This window comes from Onychostruthus taczanowskii, unplaced genomic scaffold (genome assembly GCF_017590055.1).
Source record: "Onychostruthus taczanowskii isolate IOZ18803 unplaced genomic scaffold, ASM1759005v1 scaffold82, whole genome shotgun sequence".
In the NCBI taxonomy this organism is placed as follows: Eukaryota; Metazoa; Chordata; class Aves; order Passeriformes; family Passeridae; genus Onychostruthus; species Onychostruthus taczanowskii.
In genome coordinates, this window is record NW_024506112.1 from 4,173,511 (window position 1) to 4,197,975 (window position 24,465).

Here is a 24,465-nt window from a genome sequence, read left to right on the forward strand (position 1 = left end):
TTGGGTAGACACATTCTGATTGCTGTTAAATTTGTGACTGTAGACATATGCCAGATATTATCTTTTATTCCATCTTGCCTTACACAACAAAGGCTATTTGTTCAAATTCAAGGCTCTAGCACATCCTTAAATTACAAGAAACAAGCAATGGACCTTCTCCATGTTCACTCTTCAGTGTGGGCCTACCATCACTAGCCAAGATCTCAACAGCCAAACAGGGTGTTTCCAGTTTAATTTAAAAGGAATTGATGCTAACTATGGCTTGCTGTGATTATGCGCTTTGTCATGTATCTCTTTGATTTTATTTTAGAAGCTTAGCTATTAAGAATATCCAGCAACTTCGAGCATCTTCATCAGTTTCCCTCTAAACCTGTGATTCAGAATGACTCTAGCAGGCAACTACAACACCCACCAAACAACTATTAAAAACTATTGCAAGGAGAGGGGATGGGAAGACAGAGTGAAGGACAGAAAGACAGATTTCCTAGTGCAAACTGTGTCTTGTGGGAAATTACATAATTTAGGCTAAGCATGAGACAAGTATTTCTTCATATTATTTTTATGTGTGCAAAGGAAAATAAAACATCACCTTCATTCTTGTTCACTCCTCTTCTTCATAAAGCAGAACACCTCCTGTCCACTCTAATAGCAGAAGGTTCTGGCCATTTTGTGTACCAAAATGCTACCCATAAACAACAAAATGGTAGTATTTTATTGCATTCTGCCTGGGTTATATAGTCCCCAACAAAAATATGTTCTCCAGTGGCCTAGATATCAGGGTGTAGATGAAGATCTTCAGTTTTTAATTAATAATACATAGTGCAGAATCTGAAAGGCTATCTATAATTTATGTATCAGTGTCTCAAAAGCAGTCATTCATACATTATATATTCAGACAGAAAATTATCTTGCTTTTATTTTCCAGTAAAAAGTCTAAGATGTTACTATGTACCCTCCAAAATGGAACAGTGCTACACAGAGCTTTATAGCTCTCAAAAATGCCAGGTTCCACTGGGTTCTCTTTGCTACAAGAGGCTAAAGGTGCAAAAGCATTACTTACTGAGCATCTCTCCCTCTCTTCTGCTGGGCTTTTAAAAATGATCAAGCCACTTCTTGGATAAGTGCTAATTTACCCATAGAGTACACAGAGGGGCAGATAATGTGAGAAAAATAAGTTTATCGAAATGGAAGGATATTTTTTAACAATAAGGGGTTTCCAACCTGGACTTAAGAAAAACTGATTATGGTAATATACCACAAGGGCTCTATAAAATAGAGGGCCAAAAAAGTAATTTTTAAAATACAAATATATGCAAAGCTATTGCATATAATGCATGTTGAATATTAACAGTCATTCTCATCATGCTGTCCTATTTTTCAAGCACCCACCTACTTATGGGTACTTCAAAAAGGAAAAATAAAAAAAATGCCTACTGTATATGCCAAACATGCGACTCTCAAAAGTTGCTTTCAATACTGTATTTTCTCCCTACATTTTTCTCCCTAGCTGCAAAGCTAAAAAAATCCTGTATTTTCTCTTTCTCTATCAAGCCACAAAGCCTAAAATAGTGATATCAGGGTACATGGCTCAATGAAAGTCAGTCTCAGACTCAGTCTTTGCACTTTTATGTGCAAAGCAATGTAGACAAGATGCCAGCAGGATCCAATGAGCCCTCCCTCCTGCCTCAGGTGCTGGAGAAGTCATTTCTGGGAGGCTGGAAGTTCCAGCAGTCTGAGAGACCATCTGGACTCTTTGCAGGACAGAGGGAAATGACTCATATTTACAATTGCTTTGATGCAGCTCCACCAGAGTGGATGTAGCACCAATGAAAGTACAACTATTTTTTCGAGACTTGCCCCTCTTCCATGTTCTACATTCCTAAAAAACTATTTGTTTTTTTCCCCCTCAGAAGTACTGAAAACAATCCAGCCTCAACAGAGAATCAGAGTGACTGAAATAAGAAATATTTTCCAATATCATAAAGGCAAGGAGATGATAAACCATTATTTGTGATGCATCTGGATGTGTGATGATTTGTATGTAGTGATACTGTGAGGCAGGAGATCAGAATTCAAAAGACAACATTCACCAAAGTGAGAAAAGGTGTATCAACCCACACAGAAAGGAGGTATAAAATTAATTTTTTTAAAATGTGGATTTAAGGTTACAATCTGAACTTTATTACCTTTGACCAATATTATTTTAGAGAAAATAAACAGTTCAGTGTGACCTACAAGCAAACAATCTAGAATAGAAACATAAATCCTTGAGATTCGCACACTTCACTTTCCTTTATGAAGTCACAGAATGGCTTGGGTTGAAAGAGCCCTTAAAGACCATGCCTTGGGCAGGGACACCTTCTGCTAGACCAGATTGTTAGAAGCCAACAACCTGGCCTGGGAAATCTCAGCACCCATTAAAAACATTTTGAAGATTAGAAGGAAAAAAATACATCTGGGCAGGAAGAATCCCACTGTGACCCAAAATGTCACCATCTATAAGATAATGTAACCTCAAGAAGACACTGCTTTCTTATTGTAAAAGCATGCCGGAAGGGACAGTCCATTTCCAGTCACTTGTGCCACATAAACTGCCAGAGCTACTGATGGATTTAAGGTGGATACAGTGTCCTTCACTGATATGGGAACACAAACATTTTTTCACTACTCCACAGCTACAGGCAGTACAAGTCATTTTGGTAGCAGGAAGATGCACAAAAGCAAGTCTGAATGGCCGCAGAGCACCATTAAACATCCAAAACACACGATTTGGACTGAAGACAGTACAGCTCAATTTTAAATACCAGCTTAGCCTCTTTAGCTGCATGTAGTTTGGCTGCTGAGTTGTCCAGGAACACAATAGATAATGATCATTAATTATAATTTAAGAGTAATGGACTGAGCAAGGAGGGCCTGCTGGTTTGGTGTTGACGAATCCTGAGACCAGCTTGAACAAACTATCTCAAATCACAACACCACAATTCCAAGAAAGGTACTTCCTGACTGAGGCAAACAGCAGCAGGGATGTGCAGGCACTGTGATGGAAGTGAGAGTCAGAAGTGTCGAGCAGAAGAAACCAAAGACATGGTAACAGCTCTTCCAGCAATAACACATCTTTTGCTGAGCAGGCATGACAGCACATAATCTAAAGATGTGTATGACTGACAGTCAATCACTTTATACTGTAAAAGACCAGTCACACTTTTTCACTGCGGGGATTTCTTGTATTCTTCCCTAAGGTGTATGATGATCCTTCCCTTACGTGGGGACACCCCTCAAGGCTAACTCCCCAGGCTGAGCAAAGAGATTTGCCCACAGTCATTGGTATGGGTCAGTAACATCAATCTCTACTTGTTAAGCTTGCTCTGATAATACTGATTAAGTAAAAAATGCACTATATTAGTTTTATTGTGTAGATAATAATTCTGATTACAGCCTTTTGTTCTTTTGATGTTCTGTCCTTTTGCTTTTTAGTATTTTGTAATTTTACCTTTATTCTCTTCTTTTATACCAAATCATTATCATTAACAATCTAAATAAAGCACTCAATTTATTCATTTTGAATGCCCACATTCGGTTTGCCATCATTAATCCTGAAGGATAAAGCCATATAAAGGCTTAATTACACCTCTAGAATCCTTTAGCCAAAAACATTGTCTGCAGCTCCCATTCAGTTCCCTGACACTGACTCTACTTAGTTGGCCATGTGTACAGGATGCACACACGTGTACAGCAACAGTACAGACAGGAGTATGGAACCAACACTGCTAGCCAGATGTGCCAGCAAAATCTGGGGCAGTGACCACATTTCAAGAGCAATCCCATCCAAAAGCTCCTAAACTCAGCCTCTATCCATATGATCCAGTGTCATAACTCTAGGAAAGACATCGACAACATCACCAACAAAGTGCTCTGCAGAATCTGACCAAGTGATTTTTGGGGATAGAAGACACCGACTATGCCCCAATTTTTTCTTCACAAGTTTTTCTGTTCTAGTGGTTTAAAGAACCATTCCATGTATGTTCATTAGCATCGTTCCTCCTCTCAAATCCTTCCTCAGTTTCAGGTTTCCTTACAAACAAGTCTGATCTTTTAAGTCTGGCTTGGTAATCTCAGTTTCCTGTTTGAATTATTTCACTCCTTTCTTCAATTTCTTTGTTTAAGTACTGGCTTCAGTTTCTTCAGATTTGTAAAGTCAGGAGGAGGAAAAAAGAAGTAGAGAAAACAAAAATCTACTTTACCACATTTATCAGCCATTCTAAAAAAATTTCTTTTACAAAGGCCTGTGAAACCTCAAGTTTTCCATCTCAGGCAAATATGAAAAAGAACTATATTTTAGCAAGTAGTTTACTGCAAGCAAATGGCAATGCAATTGCCATAGTATGGTATGCTGCAATTGCCATGGTATGGTGAAAATGCTTCTGCAATAGGAACTGTTGGATTTTCTCATTAATTGAAAAGCAAAATATTGGCAAATTAAACTGTAATTTCAGCAAGTTCTCTTAGGTCACATGGTCTATTTTGTCTGTTCTGCCAAGACCGAGCTGTTCATTTTGAAGTGTTTTCTACAACCTGTTTTTTGAGTAACTCCAATTAAAAAGTGGTAAGATCATTTCAGTGAAAGGTTCTTTATCATTCATTCACCACATGACAAATGTCTTTGAAGACTACCAAAAAGTACTTAAGCTTTGTGCTATTAGAAAATATTCCTTAATAGACATATTATTTTTTTCCATATTATCTCAGTTGTCTCTGAAAATTAATTTCTTACTTGAAGAATAATGACTATATCCTGTATAACCTGGACTAAATTAATTCTCTAGTCAATGGTTAAGGTATGAGCATTACTGAACTAACAGGCAGAGGCTGTAAATCAACATTGTTTTAACAAAGCATTACATTACAATAATTACACTTTGAAAAGTAACAAATAGTTCTCCACAAACAAAATGTCAGGACTGCATAATGTTGTATCACTACTGAGAAGAAAAATAGGTCACCTTAGTCTCTCAGGCACAGATGATCAATAAGAGGCAAGTGCTGACTATTGGTTGGGAGATACATATCACCTTTGCTCTGGTTTCATTATTGGATATTTCTCTTTGCATTCCCAAACATCAAAGTCAATACCTCATTGGTTTTAGGTCTCCACATGTTGCTACCATCCCATTGAGTCATCCTAAATTTGTCCTTCGCTGTTTCCCACTTGCTACTTTTCAAGAATGCAATTCAAGCATTGCCTTCCTCTATCTTCCAGACCATTCTCAACAATTCATTTTAGAGACAAGACAAGCATTACTCTGGTGTGACTCAAGCAGTCACTGCTTTGCTAGAAATACTGGCAAATCTTTCACTAACTTGAAAAATAAGATTACAATATGAGAAAAGAAGGAGAAAGAGTAATGCATAGGAAAGGTCCACGGACCTTGAGGAGAGCAAAGAGAGAATAAACTTGACCTGCACCAGCCAAGAATACAGCCCAAAGACTGAGTAATCTAGATCTAACAAGTCCAGTACATATGCATCCAGCAATGCTTCCAGTGGAGTGGAGAAACACACTGCTATTGGGGCTGAATTGGCCTCAAGAAATATTTATGGTCTTCCTGGTTATTCCTTTGTGCGTGGGTTGCACGTGGCAAGACAAACCAGCAGTTCAATTATGACCAAGCTCTACTTATAATCCATAAACCATTCTGTTTTCTACTTAATCAATTCAATCTACATTTTTCTAACATCCTGCTGGGTACTGTATCAAGTTATTTATTAGTGGTGTAGTTCTTCAATACAGATTTTCAAATAGAGGTATAAAACAACCCTGATGGCAGACATTAAGAATTCATATTTACCAACAATTACTGTAAGACATACAAGACACATCAGGTCTTACCCTTCTAAATGTGTAAAAGCATCTTGCTATATAGCATTATATTGGAGCATTGACTTTCTTATGTTGTAAACAGCATTTGAACTGGTTTCTAACTACATGAATAATTGAGTTTATTATCACTGAAGGCTTAAATGTGGCAACCCCAATACATAGATTTTTGTTAAGCAAAATCTTGAGGATTAATGTGACTTGTACATACATTCCAAAGCTTAAATCACAGGAGCAGGTAATTAGGCATGAAATTATATTCCATAGATGGGGGAGTGGGGAGGGAAGAATTTATTTCTGCTCTCTGTTATACCTGTAAAAAACGTTTTAAAAAACCCACACATGTATAATGTATCTAAAGTTTTTTCAAAACTACCTAACACTGTTGTGACCGCTGAAGATGCTATGGGAGGAAACAGCTTTTTTTTTATACATGCAAGAATGAAATTAAAGAATGACACAAATCATTTTCATTACATACTGGCAGTGCTTTTATATTCCAGGCCACCTATTTTATATTCTCTTATGCTTCATCTGTGTCATCAACCAATTTAATCATAATGGTACTAAAGAAAGAAGATATTAGATTTGTCTCACTTGACCCATTTTTTTCTTAACTGAGATTGTTACTGTGTACAGTAACATTTTCTCTTAGAATCATGTTCTGTCCTAGATCTACTTTATTTTTATTTTAGTGCATGTGAAATTAAATAACAAAATTAAGGCCTCAAACACAATTTTCTTGCTTGCTTGAATGCTACCATAGAAGCTGAGCAACACTCTCTTCTTTTCTGTATCCTCATCAGATTTAACCAGTATTTAGAAATATATCACATACTTGGTTTTTCCTTTTTTCCACTAGACAAGAAGAGTGGACACTCAGCTAACTTCATGTTAATTCTTGCAGTAACATCGAACATCGAAATGCAATAGCTGTGTGCATGGGCAGAAAACCTAAGATGACTACACAGCATGAATCTAAACTACACGCAAACTCCTGCTAAAATACAAAAACTAACAATATCATCTGACATGCAATATTTCCAACTGATTATTTTAGCAATTATAGCAATATTGTCTGCATTGTAGCATAGCCTAGCCTAGCAATATTGTCAGTAGATTTTACAATGAAAGCTACAAGTAAAATTATGTTAGTCATCAACAGTAAATAAAGCTTTTAAAAACATTTCAAGGTGTTTAACAGAAAAAAGGCTTTTCAAACCTTAGCAGACTTGTGGAAAACAAATATATAAGAGGTGTACGAAATTATAATGGCAATGTATTGAATGTTAATTATATCCAAAGGAAAAACCAGCATTCCAACAATAGCAGAATGCTCACAAAGGGAAAAACAAAGGCAGTATTAGAAAGAAATTAGTTTTGACAAGATCAGTGAGAACCTGAAGCTAAAAAGCATTACAGAAGTATATAATTGTCCCCAAGTTAGTGTTGTGAATCTAGGGTGTTTGGAAGTAAGCTTATATTTAAAATAAATTTACTAAAATTGAAGCTTGAAATTCATATCAAGGACAGTCAGACAACTTAAATATAACACTGACATCATTCTCAAGATGTTTTTCATGATTGAACATGGATTTTTTGTTTCTTTTCCCTATAATACTGCACTGCTTCATGACATGCACTGAGGTTGCTTAATAATTTAAGTAGTTTTCCCTTGCCTGGAAACAGTGACTGTTCTTACACCTCCAGCATGAATTATAAATTTAGTGGCTTTATTATATACAGAAAGTGCAATCATTAACAGGCTGAAGAACTGGGGAAACCTAATTCTTCTTCTGGACTTATAGAGAAGACCTCAACCTCTGACAAGACCCCACAGCAAACTTAATTTGTAAGTAGGAGTCTGCTGACACTGGCAGTAATACCTAGTCATATGCAGACATTACTCCAGAGAAAATCTTCATGACTGGGCTGGTAAAAGCAGTATAAATTGATGGCAATAACCTGCAGTTAGAGAATTGAGCTGTTTTGCTCTTAGAAATAATTCTGCTGGTTGTAAGCCTCGGTATACCCAACACTGTCTTGAGTTGCAAATAGTCAGAGACAAGCATGGTGTTCACCATTCCCATGGTGTCCTGGTCAGCCCAGTATCACTGTCTCAAAAGCTGTGATGGCAACACCGCAGCTCAGAAAAAAACCATGTTCAAGAGCAAACCAGTTGAGTTCAGTAGCAAAGGCTCAGTTGGGTCCAGCTAAAAGCACAGACCCAGCAGACTCAGCCTCACCATCAGCAGGGAGAGGTGAAAGTGCACCCACCATGACAAGCAAGTCACTTGCACCACACCGAGCTGTCCTTTACAACCACCACAATCCTCACCAAGTCTTATCCTCCCTTAAACTGGGATCTAACAACACAACTCCTGCCCTACCTTCCATCTCCATCTTCTCAGCAACCTGTCCCAGATGATCTCCTTCCAGCCCTACATGGCACCCTGGCCACCAGAGGAGAGCACAGGCTTTGCCCTGGCCACTGCAGGTTTCAGGGCATGCCACGTGCACTGACCAATGCCTCCAGCAAGGCCTTCATGTAGAGCAGGGCCTCTTGCTTCTGGATTCTGCTGAAGGCTTTTTTTTTTTCTTTGACTAGTAGAAGCCTGCCTGTTGTTTGGTTTAAAATCTGAGTAAAGCAAATCATGTGCTTCCTTTTAGGACTCATTTCCACAGTGCTGGCTCTCATAATGTAAATAATTGGGCTATCATAATCCATTTTGTCCCTCATCCTGACACCCAGGACAATCGCCTAATTTTGTTTTGTTTTTACTACAATGAGAGTTCCAAGTTCCATTTTAGTTATTTTTATATTTAAATACAGTTGTATTTAATTATTGTTTTCTTTTTATGAATTCCTATTTCCACAGTGAAGATCCTCACAGTTCAGAACGCTCAGTCATCCCAACTGCATCCAACCACATTACCTAACCCATCTTTTAGGAAGCAGCAATTATTATTGCCATGGAAAAAATAGTCAGATGCAGTGTTTCTAAATGTTTTATCTTTCACATATTGCATCCTCCATTGTAAGATATCTCATTCATGCTTATCCTGCTCACAGTTCAAGACTACTGACACTGTAGTGCTGCATCCCTTGCACCCAAAAATACAGCAATGGAATGAGGTATTGCCCAGATACCCATCACTTAAGTGAATAAAATCCGAAGGTAAAAAATGAGCAGCAAGGAACAAGGGGAAGCATTCCACGAGCTCTTCCTGCCGCACATGTACCCTGACATGACTGGATCTAGATCAGATTTTCCCAGTGTCCTTGTAGCTTGATGTTTTCTCTGTGTGGTAGGCCAGCCCAAGTTAGAAATTTACCACCCACACATTAGCAGAAGTGACTGAAAATAACCCCTGAAACATAACAAATGATAATAATCAAAAAGTATCTACCTGTGTAATGATAGAAACAGGAACAGCTCAGAGGGCTCAGTTTTCCAAGTAATTGAGTTGGACACAGACCCTGCAATGTGCAAAGTCTTTACAGAAGTAGTTCCCTGACTGAAGTCCAGCCTCCTGCAATTTGTTCATGTTTGTAGTTGATTGCAAACCATGAAGGTTTTGTCACACTAAGACATCTATGAAGACTTCCTCTATGTGAATTTTCCTTCCTCTACTACTGCTTGAATTCATTCTGCAGCCTTTCTTTCAGTTCAGGCAGAGTCACTTCATTTTGGACACCTGCATTCCTGAACCTGGTACTTAACAAATTCACCTTTGAGATCTTTAAAACCTTCACCATGTTTCACTAAAATCAGCCCCAAAGCATTAAAGTTCAAGTAGGGAAGGAGAACACAGGAGTTTGGGCGGGCAAGAAGCATGCATTTCTGCACAAAGTGCTTTGAAAAGGTTTGCTTCCTTTGAAAACTTATTTCAGAAGGTTCTTTCAGTTTTTCTGTAATCCTGTTTTATGGGGAAACTCCAACTCCTTGTGGTGGGTCTGGCCTTTATTTTGAACTTGGTAGAGGCCACCTTGATTGATATGTCCTAAATTTGGTAGCCAGTGCAGCAGAGAGCTGACGTGTTTGCAGTGTCTCTCATGGGCTGCTTGTTTTGACATTTTTTTAGATTTTTTTTTACTCTGTGCCACTCCAAAAAATAAATACATGGCATAATATCGTGGAGGTGCTAATCATACCACACCAGAACACTTGATCGCTGCCGGACACCTCCCAGGTGCCTTCTGTCCCTGAGGGGCTTTTCTCCACCGCATGAGTGCGAGAGAAAACCGAATCCCAGCACTCTCGCACGGCTGGAAAGGCTCGACTCCCTCCTCGTTTTCTGCCCCCTACCCCGATCACCTCGACAGAGGGCTCTTAGGGCGGCTGGCCGGGTGTGGGTGTGTGTGTTCAGCGGAGGATATGGGTGGGGCCCAGGGGACAGCGGAGCCCCGCGGCCGCAGCAGCCGGGGAGGGCCCCGCGCTTCCGTCCCGGCGGCGGCGGCCGGGACAGATCCCTCGGGCCGGGACAGAGCCCTCGGGCCGGGACAGAGCCCTCAGGACGGGACAGCGCCCTCGGGCCGGGACAGCGCCCTCGGGCCGGGACAGATCCCTCGGGCTGGAACAGAGCCCTTGGGCCGGGACAGCGCCCTCTCGGGCTGGGCCTTTGGTCGGGACAGCGCAGGCAGCGGAGCCATGAGCCCGGCAGGTCGGTGCGGGGCGGGTTGCGAGGGCGGGGAGGTTCCCCCAGGGTGTTGCGTCCCGGTGCGGTGTTGGGGATGGAGACCTTGCCCTTGAAAGTCGCCCTCGAGAGCAAGCAGGCTCTTGTCTCTCTCTCTGATGCATCTCTTGCGGTGTCGCGGTACCAGCATAGCTTTGCTGAAGAGGAGGAGATGTAGCGCCAAGAAGTTGGGAAATTAAAGAGTAAAAGTTGTACGAGCGATATTAATTCGGTCCTACATGTGTACCTCCTCTGGGACAGTCTGAATTGGCTAATCATGTGTTGTGTCATTAATTAAAAATTGATCATCCTCTTGCAGTCTCTCAGCTCTCCATATGGGATCCAGCCTACAGCAAAACCATGCTAGACTTTGCACAGGAATATTAATTCCTTGTTTGTGCTTTTATTGGTGTTTATTGCAATATCTGGGTGCCTCAAAACTGTTGTCTATTTTGTTATTCTCTTGGCAGTGTTGGAACACATTATCCCATTGACGGGTGGAAAAATTTGATGAAAAGTTAAAATGACTTCTGAAGTCCTCATGTAAATCAGAGGCAGCCCTTAATCTGAATCAGAAACCTGTGACTCCATGTCCCTGTGTCCCAATCATGTTCCCTTATTCACAGAAATGCTGTCTATTTATGGCTCCCATTTTCTTCATGTGTCTTTGCAATGCTCAGCAACCCTTAAATCAAGCCAGTGATTGCCAAGCTGGGCACTCAATAAAAAGGAAATGAAAGACATGTAGCCAGATACAAGAGGTTTGACTGACTTACTTGCAGGGAGCTCAGCTTTATTTTTGTGATTCTTTTATTAGGTGGGACAATATTTTATCCTCATTTTCTGAATGAGGAATCGAGAAAGAGAAGTGTGAGGGCCTGAGTCTGCAAAGGTGACTCAATGCTTTGCTTTTCTGTTCTGATTCATCATTTTAAATGACCGCTTCCGATGTCAAGACAGGTTTTTTTGCCAAGTACTTTATATTTTCTATCATTTTATAACATCAGACTAACCACATTAGTTATTAGTTATCGAGTGCAGCTTTGTAATGACATTAGCCTTGCCAGCCATCTTTACCTACTACTCCCATTATACAGATAAAAACACCAGGAAAGAATGGCCGAGTGAATTTTCCAGCTGTTTTATAATAAGTTAGTTGTAGGTAAAATATCAAAACTTAGTACTGTTTTGCTTTCTGCCTAGGACTGGTGAAATGGGTGTGGTTATTGTACTGGTTGTTTTCTGTCTAGACCCAACATCCAGTATTGCAAGCTTCTTTAAAGAAGAAGGCTGCATATATGAGCAAAACTACATTTAATAGCATTTCCAAATATGCATATGCTATCCCAATTATTAGGCAAACTGATGTTTGTGGATGTGAACAGTCAGCAGGACAGTATTCTGATAATGACAGCAGTATGCTCAGTGATCATTCTGTATCAATGACAGGATACCATTGTGCATGACCTGGGGGCATATCTGGAGTCTGGATCTTGGTGAATAAAGGCAGTCAAATCCTGAGTATGCATGTGAAATAGCTGCAGTAATTGCTGAGTAAATATGTAAGAACACCAAAGCGGGATGGCTGCTCTCCCAGCTGCTCACAGCCAGTTCCACACATTGGCAGGGAAACAAGTAACAGCAGGCTCAACCAGCAGAGGATGCACTGGCCTTCTACTCTGCCATCATTTGTCTCTGTCGTTTTCTCATGTACTGCTCTGCCTCATCCACCTGTGACCTCCACGCACAAACCTCTCTCCTGCAGGTTTGCCGCAGCATCAAACCTTTATTTTATAGAAAAAGGTCTGTTGCATACAGAGGTGCTTAGAAGTCTGTTTTCTCCTGATGGAACTGCATCTGTGAGGTACTGAGGTTGCTTCAGGTGGATTGTCCAAGGCCTAGTCTAGCTCAAATGTAAAAGCTGTTTGGGATGCTTGATGGGACAGACAGGCTTGTTACTTGTTAGGACTCTGCAGAAGACTAACCTAGATGAATTCTATGCAAATTCCATTAAAGCTGCTCTAGCCAGTAGAGATAAAACATCTGTAATGCATGGTCTTTGATGAAATCTGCCTTAATTTGAGACAGGAGGCACTGACAGGATAACTTCCTTGCTATGCCGTGTTGGCGTAATCAACTCCTCTCTCCACTCAGGAATGTAATTACCTTCATTGAGATCTTTCCTTGTGTGTCCTTTACTTACACAGTGTACATTTTTGTACCTTCAGCTGTTTCTGGGTCAATGTTTATGTAAGTGGTGTTCTGGGAGGGAATCTAGACAGTGAACAGACACAAGTAATACTTGATTTTTGTTTTTCTCAAGAATTAGGGAGCACTTGAATTTTTAGTAGTAAATAGTGTTTCAGCTCCTTCACTTTTACGGAAAAAAAGAGTTCTCAGAAAATGATTTGATTCAAAATCCAAGAGGTCTAGTGGTGGCCTTTTGAAGCAGATTCAGTAATACCATCATAATAAGAATCTTAATATTCATATTCAATATTAATTATTAAGTAATGTTAATATTATTAATAATGTATTAGTAATTTGAGTATCAAAGAAGCCAGAACTGAAGTACCTCAAAGCTATAATTTGCCTTTGGAAGTGTTGGGATGCTCATTCAGATTCAAAAGTTGATCCTAACAAGCTGTGTTGCTTATGCTGATCTTCTCCCATCTCCCTTCTGTTGCAAGCAGCAATTACTGAAGTTTGCATAGAAGCAATTGATCACCCACATTTGAAAAACTGTAGCATTGGTACCACTGATGTTGTGATAAAGGTGAAAGAAAGCAGCAATCTCAGTTTCTTAAAAGAAGAACATTTGTGCCCAGGGACTCAAAACCCACAGTGTGACTCTTTCCCTGTCTGTGTACCTCTTGAAACTGGGTTTTGAGGATTTGATTAGTTTCTATACTCTTTTATTTGCTTGTAGGTAATAAAGAATGTTTTATATCCTCTAACAAGCTTAAGCGCCCCAATGCAAACAGCAGCAATAGCTTGTGATATAATTACATACCCCAGGGAAGTGATTTCTGACTATTGTTAAAAAAATTAAGTTGTCCTGACCTTTTTTATAAATCAAAATCCGACTACTGCAATGTGAACTGTGATGAAAAAAAACCCTGTGTTTTATTAAATGTAAACAAAAGTAGTAATTTCAGAATGGCATTGAAAATATTTTTTTGAAACCACTGTGAAGGAAGATAGGAAGGAAGCCATGAATGCCAAGATTTAAACTGGAGTCTGTTTCATCTAATGATATTGATGTTCACTTAGTGTTTATTGGCTCCCTGCATTGTAAAAAAGGAAGGCTGTGTATGAAGCCACAGTGTATAATTTATGCTATCACAGGCCTGGTAGTTAAAGCAAATTGGTCTTGCCATCCCCATCATTACTTTGTTTTTCAGTGTCTCTGTGAGCTTTTATGTACAGTTAGGTAAGAAAGAGTCCTATACTTGTTTGTCATGGAGACTGCTCAAGCAGCAGTACAGCTGAGTTTGGAAAGCACCCGTTTACATTTGGATCACATGCTTAACAGATGGAAAGGACTTGAAACTTCACACAGGTGTTTATAAATAGCTGCAGTCTGTGGCTAAGGTTCACTGCTGTTGCTTCTGTGTAAGAAATAAAGAATTCATGTAAGACCATGAAACTGAAATGCAGTGCTTTTGTCAAATTTCATAGTTTTTTCTCTGTACCTATTGGTAAACTTACTTCAAGTGAGTTACTTAATCTTGCAGGTTTTCATAGCTGAAAAAATGTATGGCTGTGTCTGGTCTTTCTGCTGGAGCGTACCACAGCTTCTGTCCAGCCCTGCATCCTTGGCTTTCCTTTCTGGAGAAACCAACATCAGAATAGAGTCTTTCCTGGTTGTCAGAGTTTTGCCCTGACACCAAGTTCAGGTGAAACTGAATAGAGCAGCTGGATCTAAGAGCTAACACCTGGTCCTAGATCCCCTACTCTAGATGTGCATGAAAGAATTTCCTTACAAGAAATGATGTCAGACTAAAATATAAACAACCTCCTGTCCCAGAACCTGTCACATGCAGTTCAATTCATGCCTAAATTATCTTTACCCTTCACATTTCTCAGCGTTGGGGACATGCATGTGTTGTGTCTCTCAAACAAAGCAAGGCATTTTCGTATCAAAATACAATGAAGTATATTTTGTAATGTAATGAAGGATATTTTCACTCACTGTTTGTTGTTATACTTGCTTCCAATTAAAAAGAAAAAAACAAAACCCAAACCCAAAAAGAAATACTAAATTTTTTAGTTGTTCTCTCTACAGGGTGATTGTTAAGTCATGAAGAATAAATAATTCAAGTTTGTTTACTGTCGTCAGTAAAAAGTGTTGTTTGTCTATTTGTTTTTAATATCAGATTAGAGGAACAATTGAAATAGTAAGCTTTATTTATTTTCAAGTGGAAAATACAAAAAATTCTAGAAGCTTTGGGAAAAACAGAACAATGAATAGAATGACATTTATGAATTAGACTTTTAAGAAATAAAGTAATATATGCTAAACATATTTTCATATAGTGTACCCTTCTGTTTTTCATAATTGTCATTTATTTGTGAAACATTTGCAGTTTAAATAGATGAAAGAAAAAAATTATGGTATGCCTGGAATGAACTGAACATGGACAATTTTAAGTCATTTGAAGACTGAAAGTAAAAGCCTTCATGTTAAGCAGTGCTGTGCCCTCTCTAAAAAATGAAAGGCTAAATACAGTACAGGCTTCAAAGCAGTTTATTGCTAATATGCTAGTGAGCATTAAATGAAAACAAGCAGTACTTTAATCAGAAGCCACAAGTGTGGTATTCCTCTGATTTATTAAAATTTGTGATTGAAAAGACTTGGACACTTGCTTTTTGTTCAATTATAATATGCATGGTGACAGAAATAAATTTCTTAAATGAACAAAACCATATTAATAGCAGAAACCAGATATCTTCTGAGTTTGATTAGGTTCCCTTTAAAAATATGAAATACTTGGGAAACTAGTAAATATGCAGTTTTCAGTATAAAGCCCTTCAAGAAGAAATTATTTTCCTAATGTAATTTATTAGTAAGATTTTTTTGCAATGTTTGCTATAGCATTCCTGTAACTCAGTTGTGACTGAACCATGTAGTGCTGGCCAGGAGTGTGTGCTGGGGCTGATGTATAAAAACTCCCAAGGAGGGGACCAGTGTATCTCATGTTGTACAAGCAGACTGTGTCTGCCTCGAACACCCTGTTCCCATTGTAAACTCAGTTTAGAGGAGCATTTTAAGAGGGGGGGGAAAGTCTTCTGAAAAATGACTATTTGATCATTATTTTTCAGCTGCCTTTTGTTTGAGAGAACTGAAATAAACAATTCATTTGAGTTATAGTCTCCATTCAAGTTTACTTCAAACTGAGGGAGGGTGGGAGCCCACATCCAGCAGGGGCAGGGGCAGGGGCTGGAGAGAGGCTGAGCGGGCCCTTCCAGGAATTGGTTAGGAAGGCATCTCAGGTATACAAAAGATGTGAAAGAAGGGATGAAGGAAAGGTAAAGGTACAGGCAAGGATAATGGCATAGTTTTTACAACCCTGATGGGAAAAAGTGCAGGGACCCCCAGGACCAAAGGATGGACATGGGAACTTCTCTGTCTAATGTGAATTTCATGCCAAAGGGAGAACAATTTTTCAAATGTTCTTCTGGTAAGTGGGAAAGATGAGCAGGTGGATTTTATTCAACCACTATTGGTGAATGTGTGTGTGTTTTATCTTCAGAGCTGCCTTTGCTTGCCCATTCTCTTCAAACACATTGTACAGGGTTGGGAGAGGCCAGGAAGAATGAGACATGGACAGTAAGTTGGCTTGTGTCCACTGAGCTGTTTTGTAGGTACACAGTTTGTGGTAAGTGGGTGGCTGAGCCTCATCCCCAGTGGGTGCAGCTGTGAGCAGCAGGTGAGCAGCATTGACAGCAATGAGCCATGGAGTGCCCAGGGGCACTGACCCATCACCAAAGGGAACAGAGGACACACAGGGGCACCGCATGGGCATGAGGGGGATAAAAGGCTGGGCTGAAGGACAAGAGGGGCAGATGGTTGAAGCCTTTTGAGGTGATGTTACTCTGTATGGGCAGAAGCCTTCTGATGTGGTATGATGTTATTCTGTATGGGTGAATGCTTAAAGCTTTCTGAAATTGTGTGGTGATATTCTGTGTATTGTGGCTATCTCAACTCTGATGTATGCTGTGATGTTCTTTTATACTTTTTCTCTGTGTAACAATATTTATTGCTTTTGTGTTTTGTTTTTTTTTTTGTTTTTGTTTTAATCCAGATTAAGACTCTGTACTAACTGGCTGTAGCGAAACTGAAGGGCTACCGTGAGCCAGGTGACTTCTCTGGCTTACTCAGATCCTGCTGCTGAGGAGCCAGCTGCTTGAGAAGATGATGATTAGAGGGACCAGGCTGGGAGGGAAGCTATGGGAGAGTCTCCTTTGCATCCCTCACCAGCTAGCCTGGTAATGATGTGGTGCAGGGTGCTGCAGGCTGCTCCCCACTGAGAGCTGGAGGGGCAGAACATCAGGAGTTGCTTGAGGTTACACAGGTTACTTGAGATCATTTGTCCTGACTTGAGGTCATTGGAGGCCCTGGTAGGGGACACTTGAGGTCATTTAGGCTGACTTGGACAGGAAGCCCTCGTAGCCCCTTTGGCCTTTACTCTTCATAATGCCCAACCAGGATGGCAGAAACAGCAGCCAGGACAGCTGGACACAGGTGGACCTAGCATACTTGGTCAAGGTCTCTAACACCCTGGAGATTTGGCCTTCTCAACTGGAAGAAAAGGATAGGAGACCTTGGCCATCAGTGGCCACAGCAAGGAGCTTCAGTGATTCATGGACTAATATGAGTTGTCATTGTCTACTTTTTTCCCTTTATTTACTTGCTACTCCTGGTGCAGGCACCAGATGTGCAAAAGTTGGGAGGGGCTGTTTCAAGTGTTCCTGGTTGTTAGGAAGGGTTAAATTAATAATATCTAGTGTTTATAAAGACAAATTGAGAAATAAGAAGAGGAGTGATTGACAAGAATTCTGCTGTCTTTATGAACAGTAGCTTTCCTTGATGGGTGAAGGTGTGGGTGTGAACATCTTCGAAATGGGTCTTGGTATCTCTACTGACTCTGGGCTGCAGGTTGGTTGCTGAGCCCAGGCAGCTTGGTCTGTGAAACAGACAGGGGTCTGCACAAGCCTGAGTTTGTGAACTCTGGGGTAAAGAACCTACTCTAGTAGGTTCAAGGAGGGATGTGTGGTGGGCAGTTTGGGAAGGCTGTACCTTCCTAGTGCCTCAGCCAATGGGGGAAGGAAGAGGGCAACATGCGGCCGGGAGTTTAGGATCAAAGGACGCTGTGCCTTCCAAAACCTCAAGAGACAACCCCGTGGGCATGTGGGCCAGAGGACTCTCTCCCTTGATTTACTTATTCCAATAGAGTTGCAGGACTCCTCTGTCTCCTTTTTGGACATAAACCTCTGGCATTTGTGGATATTCCTTACTTGAAGGAAGGCCTTCAAGTAAGCCAGATAGACCCCAACATCTTTATAAGTGTCTAAATGATTCTGGTGCTGTCCAGAAAGTAAAGTCTAGCAGTTCAATCTTACTTGAAGTATCTAAAGGTAATTTGCATTTCAAATTCATCTGAATCTTTTAAACAGTATTTTTTAAAGGTAAGCTGATATTTTGAGAACCTTATAAAGATTTAATCAAATAGTAGAAGTAGTCTTGCTTGGAAAGGATGTTCTGTAGTATCTGGAAAATCTAATAAAAATGCACAAAACTCAATATACCTTCTTTCTTCCATGCTCTGAGATGTCTATTTGTAGATATTTCACTGTCTCTGGTTGCTGTAGACTTCCTACCTCTAAACAAGGAAAACTAATTCCCCAGCTAGTGTGTCTCAGAATAACTGTAATCAACGAAGCCTTGTTGCTGTGCACTATCAAGGAAATTTTGCCAGTGTTTTTAATCAAAACTTTAAGGTTGTTATACCTGCATTCTAGTTTTAACACTGCAATCTTATCATTAAAGCTTTCAGATGTGTTTCTCTCCCATATCAATTCCATTCCCTGTTCAAGACTATTTCTAGCTATTTTAGAGGAGGCCAAATCTAATTTGGCCTTGAATGAAATAGTCTGTAATGATTGAATTGGAGAAAATGTATTTTCAGTGAAGTTTAGGCCAGATCCTACATTTAGCCATTTGGAAACAGAGGAATTTTCTGCTTAAAGGGTACATTCAGGACAGTTTCATTTTAATTTTCTGCTAGTGTTCTTGCCAAGCTATTGTCAGCTGGTTTTCTAAGAGAGTTTAAAAACAGCTATGTTTCATTGGCAAACTTACAGCCTGTATTTCAACACTGATGCTTATAGAATTGATTAAAATGGCAAACCATGTTTCTATATCTTAGCTTGTAAATATATAATGTATACCATAGTTTTTGTACTCCCACATGCTGTTAAGTCCATGCTCATTTTGAACGACATGTCTAATAATGAATAGCATTCATTTTGAACACAACCATGACTTAAATAACATAGTTAGAAGGCAGAACTATCCTTTCAAACTGTGACAACTCATTCATTGGATGTAACATATTGGAGACTTCTTTGAAAAGCTGGTTCTTTTTATCAGAAATCAAGGGTTGAACATTAACCTAAAATATTATAAAAGTCAATTACACTATTGCACCATGCAAGGTACATTGAAGAGAGTTTATTTTAGACATGGTCTGGTCCTATAGCCTTTGCAGGCAGTGCACGTGAGGGGTGATTCTAAAGATTTGAGGTGTTCGTGCAGTTGCAACAATAATCTGCAGTAAAGGGAAAAATGGAACATGGGCAGAATAAACTCCAGAGGAGGAAAATTAAAACTGCACATTGTTTTTCATACCTTTATCAAATATGCAAGTAGTTATTGCTGAGCAGGTAGCACTTGGTAGTGTGTTAAACTGTGGGATCCTGAGGAGTCTTACATTAGACACTAATGAAATACAAGTACAATGACCATGGTGACAGACCTATCACAACATCAACCTGTTTTAAGATTTTTCTTTTTCTGAATGCTCAAGAGGAAAGTAAATATTTAGTTATACAGATTTGGTCAAACAACAAGGGACTTGATGTAAAAAGCAGGATGCTTCATAATTCTTTGATCCTGGCCTGGCTACCTCAAGCTTCTGAGTTTTACTGTATTTGAACTACACAGGTTCTCTGACTGTAGTGAGATAAGGTTTAATTTGGTCTCAAAAGAGGTTCAGGAGTGATTTATTTTCACTTTCTTTTCTGTACTTTTCTAACTAGAAATGGATGATAGTGTGCTTGAAAAGGTGGAAGTACTGATGGGGTACTTTTCTTGAAGAGTACATAATTATGTGGACATACTTTTCCTGTTTCTGTCCCAGAGTGGGGCTATACTGCAAGGACAGCAATGTATGGCAGATATGTATGTATTGTATGGTAAATCTGTTTGCAAGAACCTCAACATATAGAACTGGTTTATTTCCAGGAAGCATCCTTGTGGTCTAAAGCAGTAGTAGTTACGCAAAAATCTTTCTGCAAGGTCTTCCCACTGGAAGAGGACCCAAAATTGTTATGCAGGTAACTCTGCAATTTGTTCTTATTTTAGGACCAGTAATTTTGAGAATTTATTTTGCAAGTTGGGGGGGAGGGGGGAAGATAATTGTGTGTGTAAACTTATACTGAAGACATATTCTTATTGGATATGTCTTCTGAATCTCATGCAAGCATTTGGGCATCACAGTCAATTTTCCAGGTGCATGATTAAATTTGTGAAGGCAGGCTGGCATTCATTTAACTAAGCTGTTTGCTTTACCTGATGGACAGAAATACAAGTAGTTTCTTATATAGCTGGTCTGTAGAATGTGTCTTAAGGCAGTAGAGAGGAAGCAGAGGTGGGTTTAATATAGAGAAGTCAGCCTTCCACTGAAGTTGTCCCTGAGTGTTTTATTTTTTCTTGGTTTTTAACTCACTGTTAGCTCTGTCATTGCTCATTTTGTGAAACGGCACATTTATGTAATGATTTTCTACTTCATTTACTTCCTTCTGTGTGCAGCATTAGCATGAATGCTGTTAAAAAGGTCAAAACAAAAATATAAAGTGGTTGTCCAACACTGATGAGAGATTTGTCTTGGATTGTTCTGTTCTTAGTGTTTGGGTGTTTTTAGTGACTGTCATGTATCTGTCAGAGAAGGAGGAAAGAAATGAGCTGAAACTGGAGGACAATTTCTTCTACAGCCTCGTAACTTCGACATGTTATACATCAAACAAAAACTGCTTCTCTCACATTTACTTAAATTTCTGGATGTATGCTCAAGTAAATGAGTTGCACTAAAGAATGGGTTTAAAATCAGACTGCAAAAGCAGGCGAAGATCAAGCAATCTAATTTGTGGGGTCTCAGAAGCCCTCCCTCTGTACTCTGACTTGTGGCAAAGGAAGCAGTAGGTTTAGGAGCTCAAAAAGTGTGGATGATACACTGGAACAGGTCCAGAGAAGCTGTTGATGCCCCATAAAAGGAAAGATTCAAGGTCAGGTTGGATAGGCCTCTGAACACCCTGGTCTAGTGGAAGGTGTCCCAGCCCATGGCAGGGGCTAGATATGAGATGGCCTTGAAGGGTCCTTCCAATCCAAACTGTTCTGTGACTGCTCTGAGAGAGTTCAGCCAGATTTCTACAGATTTCTAGTGTCAATGGTAATCTGTAATTTAGAAATTGTTGGGATGTCATCTATGGTTAATTCCATGTATTTGATCCCATTACAAATTCAGGGAACACAAATCTAAGCATAAATTGCAGTAAATTGAACTATTTATTGATAAACATTGCCTGGTGATCAGTGTCTGTCAAGTCCCAGGCATACAAATTGGGCTACTTAATGTGTAGGACATTTTTCTTGTTTTGTACATCAGTTGTCACTGTGTGATCTTCCCAGACCATAGCTGTTGGAATCACAGCAGGTCACCCAATATTTCTTGCAACATCGTGGATTTTTGTTTTGTTGTGTAAGCACTATTTTCTGAAATATATTCTCTTGTGATAGAGGTAAATGTTCTGAATTTCGTGAGAATGTTTTCCATAAATAATATTGCAGAACATGTATTCCATTCTTTTTTTCTTATTTTGAAAAAATTAAAGTTAAGCACTTGTGAGAAATTGAAATAACAAGGAAATCAAGGGAGCAGATGAAAAAAGCAAGAGAAGGCAAAAGAAAAATCCAATGTTTTGCTTTAAGTCAGTAGAGTTTAAATGTGATAAATCAGAAATAGCCTGTACTATGTCAGGCTAGAGCATCTAAAGGCATCCTGATAAGAGAAACACTGGCAATAAAAAAAAAAAAAAAATCAAAGAGGCTTCTTTGGTCTGCCCTAACAGGACATTTTGAAACTAAGGGTTTTTAAATATTTCATGTTTATAAAACCATGGTTATAGTACAAGGGAAATCTTCAACTGGTGGTTGCTTCTGGTAGTGCAAACTCAATACAGCTTCCTCAGGTTTTCCTGTGACTTTAAAGACTTGTTCAGGTTTTCATGTGACCTTAAGGACTTGTTCCATGGCAATCATAAAAAAGTAGCATGTTACTCCAGCTCTTCATGCTGTCATTATGGTATATTTCTTTTCATGATTTGTTCATGTCTAAATCATTTCTGAACTACCTGATTGTTTTGTGCTAAAACCTACTGAAGGTGCAATTTGCTCTCAAAGAAGTGACTGTAATGACAGGAGATTTTGCCTCTTTGCAATTGTGGTAGAGGAGGAGGTCTGCCTTGAAACAGAGAAATGGTTTCTGACCTCTATATCCCATGTTTGTGTTTAGCCTTGCTCATTAGAAATGAGAGCACCTGTCCATCCGTAGGTGTTCAGCTGAAAGGATTCACAGGACGGATCAGAGAGAAAGGCCTAAACCAGGAAATAAGGCCATATTGTTTGATGAGAAACAGATTTTTGGGCATGTTAGCTTTGTCATGTTTGATAGTCAGGAATCTTTCTGGTCTACCTGTGCCAGGTTGGTGCTGTGAAAGACAGCCCAGGATTTTTTTTTTTTTTTTTTTTTTGGTTCTGTGTTCCCATTGTTACTGTAGGGAAGATCAATGGAATTGCTTTACAGGGAAAACCAACTAGATCAAGGGTAAACTGATGCCATTGTACAAAAGTGATTTCTCTCTGTAGAACCTAATTTTACCCACTCCAGACCTCGCTAAGCTTAATAAGAAGAAGGGTGAGGTCATGAGGCTTGGTTTCATACAGATAGAGCAAGTATTTGTTTTCACATACAATTTAGCAATTACCAACAGAAGGTACATAAAAGATGAAAATGTTCTTATTACATGCTAGTTAAATAGGCATTTGAGAATAGAAGTGCAGCCACTGCTGGCTGATACAGTGAGGGCAGGAGTGCCCTTTGTTTTAGGATAATTGCTTTAATTGAAACAGGTGTACCACAGCACTACAGCAATTTTGCTACTTTGTGATCTCACTCTAAAGTTTACAAGTGTCTTTTATACTTTTCATTTCCTTTACTGCAACACCTCAGAGAAGCAACATGAACTGCTTTGAAAACATTTTCCATTATCTGTAAGTAGTTCTAAAGTGCTTTCTGTTGTCCTTCCTGCGTTGAATGCATTTTGGCTTGCTTCAGGGGATTTGCCTTGCAGAATTCCAGAAACCAAGGGCTGGAGTTACATTTTGAGACACATTTACTGGATGTGTGTGAGGTGTGCTGAGTGGGAAAATCGGTGCTTTCTGGATGGGTGAGGGGCAGTTTGTTATGCTAAGGCCACTCATTAGTGCTGAATTAAATGTTCTCGTTCTGTTTCCAAATGTTAGACTGCAGGGGTTGTTTGAAGCGCTAGTGAAACTTTTTCCAGTTTTTATCATGTCACTGTTAGTGATCAGGGCAAGCAGTGTGAAGAGATGAATGGTTGAATCTTTGTCAAAAGGTTGCAAAGGGGCCAAGAGACTAAAAATCTTTAGATTCTAAAGTCTTATTTGAACTAGTATGTATGCTTGTCATTCTCATCCCACATACAGCCCAGATGGAAATGAATCTTCTTGAGATTTGAAGAAATGTTTTCAAAATCTCTGAGCAAAGAGGGGAGTCTGGGTTATTTTTATGCTTCCTGATATTTCTCATGCTCCATTTTTTTGTGTCATGACCCTCATGACTATATCCATAGGTTCATCCTACATGGTGAAGTAGGTGAGTGCAGTCTACTTGTAAAGCCTTGTACTGCGTGCCTGGAAAAAAATATACTGCTTCTTTTTGTGTGAGTTCTTATCACAAAAAAAATGCTCATGATAATCCTGGAGAGTGTAGTCTGCTATTCACAAAAGAATTAAAGATGCAATGGATGTCATTCCATATCACTTATGTTGCCCAGATTTTTCATCAATATATTATGAGAAAGTGAGCAAGAGCTTCAGTGCCTTTCCACTTCTCCTTTGAGATATTTAACTACTGTACTTACTTTAACAAATTTTTCTGATAGACAGTAGTTCACTGTGTACTGACAGAGTTCATACATTTCTTTCCTTTTAAGATTGATATTAAAAAAATCAAACAACCTTCCATGCCCCAAGTAAGGACATCTGTGACAGGAAGAAATAAAAATGACAAACTTTATGCTTTGTCTATCAGGTGATCCTGTCCTTAACATAGGAGTGGAGAACAAGTTGAGAGGGTGTTCTCTTCACACAGGTATCAAAGGCTCATGGGATTGAGGTGAGGATTGTAAACAGACTTTCAATACATTTTTGTTAGGGCTGTCTGTGGAGGCTTGGTATGTGGTTAGAGGAGTTCATGGGCAGCTGAGTGAACAGCTTCCATCGTTAGGCTCCAGTACCCGAACTAGAAAAGGCTCTGGACAATCCTGAG

General features: G+C 39.5%; 1 protein-coding gene across 1 annotated transcript in view; it reads left to right on the forward strand.

Moving 5' to 3' along the window:
* Window positions 1–10,383: 10,383 nt before the first annotated feature.
* BANK1 (B cell scaffold protein with ankyrin repeats 1) overlaps window positions 10,384–24,465 on the forward strand; it is a 132,725-nt gene continuing 118,643 nt past the window's right edge. The window contains exon 1 of the mRNA XM_041424495.1: window positions 10,384–10,540. Within this exon, the coding sequence (XP_041280429.1) occupies window positions 10,528–10,540 (13 nt within the window). The 5' untranslated portion in view covers window positions 10,384–10,527. The remainder of the gene's footprint in view (window positions 10,541–24,465) is intronic.